Source organism: Vigna umbellata, chromosome 9, assembly GCF_029865625.1.
Source record: "Vigna umbellata cultivar VRB3 chromosome 9, Vumbellata_1.0, whole genome shotgun sequence".
In the NCBI taxonomy this organism is placed as follows: domain Eukaryota; kingdom Viridiplantae; phylum Streptophyta; class Magnoliopsida; order Fabales; family Fabaceae; genus Vigna; species Vigna umbellata.
Genome location: NC_142173.1, coordinates 6,711,886 through 6,723,471, shown reverse-complemented (window position 1 = coordinate 6,723,471; position 11,586 = coordinate 6,711,886). Strand labels below are relative to the sequence as shown.

The window sequence follows — 11,586 nt, the reverse complement described above, 5'->3', positions numbered from 1 at the left end:
ATTAGAAATGCAGCAAGAGTTGCGGTGTCATGTGGGAAATTAATGTTTGACTAATTAAGCTTACAAATCCCAAAGCTACATCAGTGTGAGATTACGTTTAATGTTAATTTTATTTTTCTGAAATTTCACATGATGTGGGATTTCCAAGCTTTGGATTCTACTAATGAATATTTCAGAGGTTTAAAATTGCAATGAACAGATCAACCAACGTTGCTCAAATTCAAACCAAGGTAGGGAAAAAAAATCAATTTTTTGTCTCTACTTTTGGTTCTTTATTTAAAATAGAGACGTGTGATCCTTGTTAAAAAAATGTGTAGTTTTGGTCCAATCTTGCATATATTTTAGTTATTTTATTTTGATTATATTGAATTTAAACTTATCGTATTCATAATAATAAAAATATACTTAATGAATATAAATATAAATGTGAGAAATAAAAATTATGTGGATCAATTTCTGACTTAGATCAAACTTGTTAATTTTTTTTCTCTGTTTTAAAATTGATCCAAAGTTAAATTGCACAAAATAGAAGAGAAAAATTGTTTTTAAGAAAAAATAAATAGCTTCAGTTTAAAAGATTAAGAAATTTTATAATCGTAGGAGATAATGATTAATTATTAGGGTTCTTTTTTGTAGAATTTTCGTTTAGGATTCTTAAAACACGATCTTGCAAAGAGCAGAGATATAAAAGGAAAAAAAATACTTTAATTAATACTCTTCGTTAGCACTTAAAAGCACTACTAGCAACATTAGGAATATAGTTATATATAGTTAATAATATACTAATTTCCTATATAGGACAAAAAATAAATCATTGACATATTTTTCTTAGAACATGCTAGTAGGAACTTGTTTTTCCTTTTTCATAAAAAAGAAGTTAATTCTAATAACATTTTTATTACATCAATATCATAGTTTCTTCTATTCTGGATGCAACAAGTTTCTTGATGCATTCCAAAACCTTCAAACTTTTCATCACCGTCAGCTGCAACCAAAATTTTGATATTTATTGTTCACTTTTGCAATCATTGTTGTTAGTGCACCAATGTACCTGTTTACACATTAAACAAACAGTTCAATATTCTCACTAACTTGTTCTTATCTATTTGCATTGATTTGCACAAGAACACAATCTGTGAACAGATGAAATCAGAAGCTAAACTGAATTTCTAAACTGCAAAAAGGCACTTTACAAGGGTCAGATTCTTTCTCTTGCAACACCATGCAACTGTGTCAAGAGTCATTTCTTCTTTTGCTATGATATCATTGTAAAATTTGGCTTGTAACTTACGAATTTTCAAGAATAATATGGACTTCTTGTGGATACAAGATCATCAATGTTCTGAAAGTTATAAGTTGAAACTTTTTTCTTCTGTCTGAACATAACCTCAACTTCTACATTAAATGTTGAACAAACAGGTCGATGGTCAGAGAACTTAAATTCCTTGCGGACGTATGAAAGTTGATGGATTCCTCTTCCATGCCACAAGATTCTGTCACACCTGCAATATTCTAAATTATTCAGATTTCAAAGAGAGTGAATACAAAATTTGGTTTCAAAAGCTCCTGAAAGATTATACACTGACAGTGTAATTACAAAATGTTACATGGACACTGATGTTTGATTGGTTGACAATGAATTTGGATTCTCTATTGAGTTTTTAATGTCGTTCCTCTGTTGAACCTCAAAATACATTGATGAATACTAATTTTAATGTTTTAAAATATATTAAAACCTTTTTTAATATATTTACATGAGTGTATTTTGAAGGTTCTGGCAGAAGGAGAGTATAAAAAACAACAGAAAATCTGAACTGGTTAACAGTTTCATTAGTTAAACTCTTTAGTTTCTTACACAAATTGGTAATCATTTGCAACATTCATGACATCATATATAAAATCCAAGAAGTGAACTTATTAGCAAGTTATAACAATTTTTGTAAACTGTTAGCTAGTTGACAATTTCAAAGACAAATTGGAATTAGATGGAAACTCTTAGGGACTAAAGTAATGCAAGTAACAAGTTTAATGTTTATTTGAAGAAAATATCTTAATTTCTTTAAACTGAGACATACCAAGCTGGAGTTCTCCTTTTGTTCTTTGAAACCTTTACACCTTCAACATAGTAAGTGTCTGAGTTAAAGGCATATTTGTAGGTTGGTGCAAAGTAGATTTTTCCCTCTTTCCACCCTTTGAATACACGACCTGCTTCCCTTTCCATTTTAAGCTGTGAAAAGAGAAAATTGTACAATGCATCGTAATCAGAAATGTAGCTAGAAGTCACAGATGCACACAAATGGAACTCCACTTAAATTTTCAGAAGATTATGAGTATATCAATATGAATATCTTCCATTCCATTTTTCATAAAAATGAAAACCATAAAAGCTCATCACCCAAATGCGCAACAGCAATGACAAATCATAGTCAAATCAGCAGAACATTCTTAGTCAAAAGAAACTACCTGATCCTTGTTAAAAAGTGCAGGCCAGTCCTTCTTTTCCACAAGCCTTTTTGCATCCTCATGGCTCAAAGAGATTCTGTAATTCAAGTCCCCAAACCATATGATTCGGCTGGAGGAAAAACATTTCCCACATAATCAGAAAATTTGGGACCAATGATGATATGAAAATTTCTCAGTGTCATTAAGCACTGGAGAAATTTTTGTATTAAAACTCGTCTTAATTGGTTTCGAAAGATGCTCACTCATGATCTAAGATTCTGTCAGGCATTCTACTATGTGGTGTCTTGCAAATCCTTGGAAACTGAGTGTTCTTCAGAATCTCTATGACATCAAGATTCCTGCGAAGCTCGTCACCCTCTTTCTCTCCAGATGCCAAATGACTACAGATAAAGCAAAAACTTGTCTGATAAAAAGACATGCTCACTGATATACACCCCTGCAGCCACAAAACAAGCATGGTAATGTAGATAGTAACTACAACTTTATGTCAAGAAATTGTTTTCTACCTATTTACACTTTATATTAACTTGAGTTAAATGAAATAGAATCAAGCTTCTTAAGACTACCTTGTTGCCAAGGCAACCCATGATCCCGCGGCTAGTGCAACATACTCTCAGATGGCCAACATACTGAACAAGTTCCCTCTTCATCCAGACACTTACAAAAATTCCAACCATTTGTTTGCATGTAACAAGACTGTATTTCATCTGGCTAGTAGCTAAGGCAACAGGAATTGAAAAATTTTCGTCCTCCTCTTCGGTAGAAGAGTCATCCGAATTGAAGTTAGATTCTTGACAACGGAAACAGAAATCCTTAGAAGCCTTCCTTTCCATTTCAAGAACACAGTTACAACTTTTTAGCCTCTTTCCATTTATTTTCTTGAATGTTTTCTTAATCTTCTTTAGAGAAGGCTTTTGGAAGAATAATGGTCCGCCAAAAGATCCAGTTTGTTTTAGTCCGTTCGAAGCCAAATCTGAAGGGCCATTGAGTGATTGATTGATTAAAGCAAGCCATTTTGCAGCAGGCTCATTATCCTCTAATACCAGCACATTTCCAGCATTTAAAGGAACAATCTCCTGAAAGCTGAAAAATTGGAGAAAGATATATTATATTGTGAATTAGAGTGAGTTTGTTTGAGACTTTTTTTCTTAAACGAATCACTTTTCTATGCTATTATAAAATTAAAAACCACTTTTGAAAAATGTTCACATCATTAATATAAGCTTTTAGATTATTTTGAAGAGCTAGAATGAGTAGCTTACTAAAAAATCTCCTAAAAGAAGATTATTTTTTAGACAATCTAAAACACACTTTTTTCCCTTTTAGTTCAGCAAACTTGTAAAGCAGAAATCTACTATTAGACTACCTTTCTGCCTAACAAAGCGCTCCTCAATATTCAAAGCATTTTTATTGCTCAAGCAGACAACATCACATGCACCAACTATATTGGCATATGGCAAATGGTGCAAATAAATTCATTTCATGACAAATCTGAAGGGTCAAAAGTTAAAATTCAAAATGATAAGTGACCTTCTCTTTGAGAAAGTGAAGAAAGAAAGGGTAGCTAACTCTCTTGAAAAAAAAGGGGCAATTTGTTGACTAAAATCTTATTCATTGATTAAAATCAGAACTGAGATAGATATATATATATATATATATATATATATATATATATATATATATATATATATAGAGAGAGAGAGAGAGAGAGAGAGAGAGAGAGAGAGAGAGAGAGAGCATACCCCAAAACATACATATCTGGTTCATTTCGAACCTGAAGAAAATCACTCAGATCAAGGTTCATAGTGGGGCATTGGCCTCCTACATTCCATGTTGCTGCAAAAACTCTGATATACAAATAACTGCAATCATTAATCTGGTCACCAAATATTATACTTTCTTTATAAAATAAAAAAGATCAATTCTTCATATAAATATACCTGAGATTTTGAACTGCTTCAGTAGAAGACATAGAAGGTTCTGAGCCTCGATTTTCAATGGATGGATCAGAAAGTACATCTACAAGAAAAGTCAGAGATTGGTCTAAGTGATCATAACAAGATGAACCTCTAGAATGGTGTTTCTGAAACATGTGAAGGGTGAGGTTCTATTGCTCTTAACATCATCCTCTAATACTGAGGGAATCTACAAACAGTAAAGGTTAAGATAAGGATAGGTCATTATGGTAAAAAGTTTGTACTGTAATATATTCTCAAATTTGGAGCAAACAAGTAGATGCTCGAATTATTACCGTTAACTAGTCAATGAAGCCATAACAACTACTAATCTATTTTATTTCTCATTTCTAAAAAATATCCTTGTCCAAAGGGAAAATGGAAAGATAAGCTCTAAGAAACAAAGCAGGAAAGGTATATATGCCTTTCTCAATGCCCACTTATTTTCTCTCAACAGTGAGAAAGAATATTTTGTGCCAAGATGAAACAGTGAAAAGGAAAATGAATCCATTCAACTTGCTTCATTTATTTCACCACCTGAGACACAAGTACATGAAGACATTCTTGTGAATTTACATTAAAAAAAACTGAGGATGTTCCCCTCTTACCACACTGAACTTTCAGTTATCAGTTAGGCCAGCTCATCTTCTGATCTTTACAACTAAGATGGTTTTTTTAATAAACGTCGTGCTTGTACAGAAGATGGAAGAAGAAAAGGTTTAAGTCAAAGGGAAATAAAGAAGTAATATATATTCTCTTCAACAGAAAAGTAGTGATTCCAATAAATATTCTCTTTAATGGGATAGTAGTGATTCCACCTTTTCAGGGAAGAGAGCATATTTCTGTATGATATCTCCAACATAGTAACCAAAAGAAATTAACAATGTCTATGTCAAAACACCCATAATTCAAAAATATTATTCTATCTTTTTGACATCTTCGTTCGTAAACATGACCAGAATGTTGTGTAATGCTGTCAACCTCTCTGTCTTGTTAAAAACAGAGTGAATTCCAATAGAACTCACCAAGGGAATAATTTGAACCTCTCTCCATTGTCCTTCCATTTCTCTCTCTCATGGCCAAAACTTTCCACAGAAACGACTGAAATCACATTCAGAGGATTAATTGCCAAAAGAAAAATAGAGTAAACATTTAATAAAGTTATTGAAATAAGCATGAAATTGCATAACCAATACACACTCCGTCACATGACTCGAGTGAATAAGAGACACAAACAAAGGCAAAAAAAAAAAGAAGATTGCAATTAAACTGAAGACAAAATAAACAATATTTTCAAGAAAAGAAAGAGGGAGAAAGAATGAAAGAAACCTGCTTTTTCCTCTGCTGATTGCTTCGTATGATATCTGAAACTGTTTCTTCTTGTCTATCTTCAAATTCGTTGTCCATCTAAATTCCCAATGGATCACACGAAATTAATCAACACCCATTTCATGATTATTTAACTATTCACAAGAAAATTGGCATCTCAAAGCATTCACACCAAACGAAACTGATACGCTCAGATTATTGAAATACATAGAGTATGACACAAATTGGAAAAGAATGAATTCACAAATGCCCAAAAATGTTAAGAAGTGCAGCAAGTATAAATTCTTAGCCATGAACCCAAATCCAACAAATCAGAACAGTATCACACAAAAATGGCATTCACCAAAGAAGAAGATCTCAGTCATTTCGAGAAAACATTGCCACCCCTGAAAAGGGGTATAAATTCCAAATGTGATCCTTACAGAAGTCAACTTGCAGTGCAATGCCCTTCAAACATCAATTATCCAACAGGGTATTCCCATAGAAGGAATATAAACTGAGAAAGGAAGAAAAAGGAACCTGAATAATAGATGTTAAACTGAGAACTCTTACTCTCGTCTGCAACAAAAGGGTCCAAAGTTTCTCTTGCAAAGAACCATAAAACTTGACATATATACCAAACAAAATATTTGATGGTTTCCAAAAGGATAGAAGAGGGGACAAAGAAATAGGAATAGGTGCAAATAGGGAGTAGGGTCCTCTCTACTCAAGAAATTGGAATGAAAAATTCAGAAACAATAAATAGAAAAGAGATAAAAGGGAAACAGTCAAAAGGGAGAATGGAATAGAATCTCATGTGCCCCTTCATTGAGATATATTATTATTTTTTGAGGTGTGTAACAAAGGCTATGATTCGTCGGCTTGTTCTTTGTTTTACTCTATTGGGAAACCCAAAAGGGGTTGATTTCAAGAATCAACGCAAAAAGGCTTTTGTTTTAGCTTCAATGCTGAGAATTGTCTTCGAAGTTTGAACCTCGTCCTTTGTACTAGTTTGAACGTTAAGGGTAGAAAGAAAGGAAGTTACTTTCTTTCTTGTGTGATCTTAGTCCATGGAGAGAGAAAGTAACCAACCCCACGTGTGTGCCTGCAAATAAAATCACAATAGTTTGCTGTGCCATGTTTCCTATGAATGTGACACCAAAAGGTACCTTCTGCCTTGTGCTAAGGAATGGCTTTTACCCATTTCCATGATTTTGTATCACACTAAAAATACAAAATAATGCAAGTTTTTCCAAAATTATCATTATTGATTTTTCATTATCATAATTATCATAAATGCCATAATAGTAGGTTCAACAAAAAAGATAAGAGAAGGATAAAGCTATTGTGAGAGTGATTATGAGAAAATTCAAAATAAACCCATATTAGCAATCAGGTATAGTTATGTATATTGATATTTCAGTTAATCTGACATTTTCAAAGTATATCAATTATATAAAAGATTTATTAAAATAAAAAATAAAATAAATAAAGATTAAAAAATATAGAAGACTACACCGTATTTATGATAAAAAATATATATAAAAGCAGAAAAAACCTATATTTCACAATACATAGATTATAACAATCATGAAAAAAATCCAAAGAAATAATTATAGCATGACATTATTTTATTTATAATCGTTCTAGTTTATAGTTAATATATATATATATATATATATATATATATATATATATATATATATATATATATATATATATATATATATATTTAGTATTAATGCATGATTATAAGTAAGATCTATGTCCCTCTAAAATGCAACACAATATGTAATTGACGATTAAACTCAAATATCCAATTGAATATAATCTTGATCAATTCAATTACCTACAATCCAAATTAGATCAATTGTTAATTAAAAAATCACAGACGAATAAATATTTAAAAGAGTGAGAAATATTTATATGTATCTACTACTTCACAATAATATACCGTCTTCAATCAACCTAATTGACAATTATTTTTGTAATTTTTATTCTCTTACTAATTTAAACATCAGAAGGTCTTTTGTGAATAAATTTTCTCTGTTTTACTTTGAAGCATAGTAGTTTTCTTATCAGAAGATATAATTCAACTGAGAGTCCATACTATTCTAAAGACTCGAATAGTGATAAGAACACTAGTCTTTGTTGTATTATTTATTTAAGTATTTAAATACTATAAAGGAGGTGTTTGAATATTCACTCAAATACTCAAATACCTTTTTAAGAAATTTTAGAATAAGTTCTTTGGATCATTTCAATATTTCACATAGTATTTAAATGTTTTCCTAATATTTTGATACTTTTTCAAAAATCCCAAGATATCTAATTATCAACAAACTTATTTATCCACAAAGAAAAGAACCTAGGACACAGAAAAACAACAACTATTGATAGTACAAGTAAAAAGGAATACAATGAAAGTAAGTACAATGAGTGAGAATCATCGAAACAAGTACAAGTAGATACTCATCTAGTGAAAAGAAACAATACATCTAGTGAAAAGAAATATAAGAAAGAAATGGAAAATAACCCTATGTTTATTTCATAAGGGGAAAAAGAAAGAAAACGGTGTATACATAATAATTAGTCTACCTAAGAATACTAATGCACGATCAAAATAGATACACAGTAGTGGAAGATATGATGTAGTAAAGTATAAAAATTTACCTTAATGCAAAAGCACATAGATGGAGCATAATTAAACATTGGTGATGCCCAAGAGAACAAGACGAAAATTAGGGCAACATCTTGATAGAACTCTTAATGTACTTGGTCAAAAAGCAAAAGTGTAGGACTTGGATAATGAACAAGAAAAGTGTAGTGAAACCATATGTTCAGGCTAGAAGGATGATGTAGGAGAATACCTAATGGGTTTTATTGCTATATTTTTGTATATATCTTGTTCATAGATTGAAGTATCTCAAATAATTTTAATATAAATCTTTGCTTATAAAAAAGACAAACGCATTAAAATATAAATAAATAAATTAGTTTAATTAATAAAGTTTCAGTTTCCTGGTTTATTAAAATATTTTATTACAGTTATTGTTGATTGAATAAATTTAAATCATTAAAAACTTAATAATATTATTTGATTAATAACTACTTCAATATAATATAATTAAAAAAATTCAAATCACATATAAGAAGATTTGAATTTATAATTAATACCGTAGTTGAAAGATAATATCTTTACTATGTTTTTCTCTTCTTTTCTATAAGCATTGTTTAGTTTCATGATTTCCAAAATTTTTATCAAAAGGTACATAATGCTGTGGAATAAATTTATTTCCATTTTTTTAGTATTTATATTTTTGTTGTTAATCAAGTTGGTACAATTATTACATTTTTAATTTTATTTCACTTTCTTTTGTCTTATTATTTGTGCTTCCTGACATTTGTTGAAGTGTACAAGGGAGAAAAAGATAAAAGTAATTAAGTTTACGTAATAGCAAGAATCATTCTTATAACTCCCAACAATCATGAAAATAGAAAAATGCATTAGTCTTCAAGGAAGAGAAATTTTTTAGAAAACTTTCATGACAACCTTTGTAAAAGTAATCATGGTTCCTAAGAAAATAATCAAGAGCAGCATAATGCATGGATTGAGATCTCTATTGGAACATTTTATGAATAAGATTGTTTTGAATTATGTTTAAGACAGCTAATTAATTTCGTATTTATTAAGGAAGGTAATTAATTAATATAGTTAATAATATTAAGTTTTATTATAATGTTTTAAAATTTATCCTTATATAATAAAGAAAGAATGAGGCCATTCATGACTTTTGATTATCATCTACGAAACAAAAGAAGAATATTTTGATGAAAAACAGTGTTATAATTAAATATGGAGGAAAAGTATGGCACATAGTTTCAATTTGATTTACTATTTAGTAAACACATAGTTTCACCAATTTTGAAGAGGAATGGTCCATTGAGAAATAAATAGGGTACATGGGAAAAGAGTGGAAAAGTGGTCCTCAAATCTAACTCCATGAATGAAGATTGCCCTTAAGCAAAATGTTAAAAAAAGCTCAAAACCCTAGAAAAGCAAAGAGCCTCTTCCAAATGAATGACTCAACAGTCAAGGTCAAACTGGTCTCCACATGATGGGGCCACTTTCAAATTTGATAAATCAATGTTGTTGCTTATCATTTTCTTTTTACAAATTCAAATCTTAATCTCTCAAAATAAAAGATTCCTTAAGAATTTAATCCCTTTTCACACATAAAAAATTAAGATAAACGGCTCATCATATGTTTAGGAGTTGATTATGATAAAATTTGATCATAATAATAAACATTTTTCAATTTTGTAGTATGCATGGACTTAATTAAACCTTTCTTTCATAAGTGAGACAATTATACGTGTATAAATAAAGTAAATATTTGTATACCCGTTTTCATCTAAACCAACATAGTATTATCTTGATTCTAAATTAAAGTGCAATAAAAAAATTTATCAGGTAAATTTTATACAACAAAACCATTTCAAGAGTGTTAAACATTGCTTTGTTAGGAGATTAACAAACACTCCATCCACCACCATCACCCTAAAATGCATAATTTTTTGAAATATATATATATATATATATATATATATATATATATATATATAAAAGAAATGAATAAATACAATAAATTATTTTCATTACTAATATAATTAACTTTAGGGTTTTAATGGTGATCACAAGAAGTCATGTTGTAATAATACTAAAAAAATGACTTAAAAGGACATACTTTGACATAGATCAATTATACTATTCATCAACCATTCTACATATATATAGAGAGAGAGAGGTAGAGAGAGAGAATAAATGCAGGGAAAGAAAAGAAAAAGAGTGAAAATTGAGGGTAGTTATAAAGGTGGTGAGGTAGAGTAGTATGGTCCCAAAAGATGATTATGGTGATGATATATATAAAGTATTGATTCATGCATGGTCTTTTAGCAAAGTGTCTCTAACTTTTGTGGTACTACGCCACTCTGCAAAGAGACGAAGCCAGCTTAGAATAACACAAATATGGCGGCAGTTTTGTTCATTGAAAAAGCACATCATTCTCCCCAAAATAGAGGGTCACCATTTGCTTTTCAAGTGGCACAGTGGGGCCACTTCACCACCATTTCACAGACACACTCCTTGGTATTCCTCTTTTCATGCTCAAACACCTAATATCAAGAACATCTTCACCCATTTTCATCACTTTCATCTCTCCTTCTTCCAATTATTTTACACTCCTAACTAATGTCTTATGACTATTCTTCCTTTTTCATTGTTTCTTTCACTCTTTCGTTTATTTGTCTTCCTAAGATCACATCACTAGTAATTTTGTCAATTCTTCTGTATTCTTGTTATCTTGTAGAAACTGATAAATTACTGGTATATATATGGCAGAAATTTTTTAAATATATAGTTATAAAACAAATGGGGATATTGATTTAATCTTTTAATTCATGTAGATAATATTTACTGAGTAGGCAAGAAAAGAAATTAAAACTTGTGATCTCATTAATGAATGTTTTAAAAAAAACAATTAAGACTTTATAATACTTTTTATAGATTAAATATGTATTTTAGTTTTTTATTTATTTTTAATTCCTACATTTTTTTTAATTTCATCCCTATAAAATATGAAATAATTGATCTAAATTCTTATAAAATGTGAGGATTTTTTGTTTTAGTTTTTGTAATATTTTTTTATTTCTAAAAAAATTTGAATAATTGTTTCTAGTTCACTTTCTTCCCTTTTGAATTGTTTTTTATCAAGTGAAAATGCGAACAAGGTACATCTTAATTTTTTTTTCTCAAAGAGACAAATTGTCCCTCTGGCAAAAATTTGTCTGTATTTGAAGA

At 29.9% G+C, this 11,586-nt stretch overlaps 1 protein-coding gene across 3 annotated transcripts; it reads right to left on the bottom strand.

The window, feature by feature from the left end:
* Window positions 1–683: 683 nt before the first annotated feature.
* LOC124831775 (DNAse I-like superfamily protein) lies at window positions 684–6,661 on the bottom strand. Of its 3 annotated transcripts, none has more exons than XM_047305854.2 (11): window positions 6,300–6,661; window positions 5,748–5,825; window positions 5,444–5,519; window positions 4,404–4,482; window positions 4,206–4,310; window positions 3,030–3,546; window positions 2,706–2,899; window positions 2,464–2,572; window positions 2,076–2,227; window positions 1,292–1,502; window positions 684–1,051 (listed from the first exon to the last, which is right to left on the bottom strand). In XM_047305854.2, the coding sequence occupies exons 2-10, from the start codon at window positions 5,823–5,825 to the stop codon at window positions 1,298–1,300; spliced, it is 1,515 nt and encodes a 504-aa protein (XP_047161810.1). In that variant the 5' UTR covers window positions 6,300–6,661; the 3' UTR covers window positions 684–1,051; window positions 1,292–1,297. The 3 variants fall into 3 exon arrangements, with proteins under 3 accessions (XP_047161810.1, XP_047161808.1, XP_087955913.1); XM_047305852.2 differs by having other exon boundaries at window positions 6,267–6,660; XM_088099787.1 differs by lacking the exons at window positions 5,444–5,519; window positions 5,748–5,825; window positions 6,300–6,661 and adding an exon at window positions 5,027–5,386.
* Window positions 6,662–11,586: the final 4,925 nt, after the last annotated feature.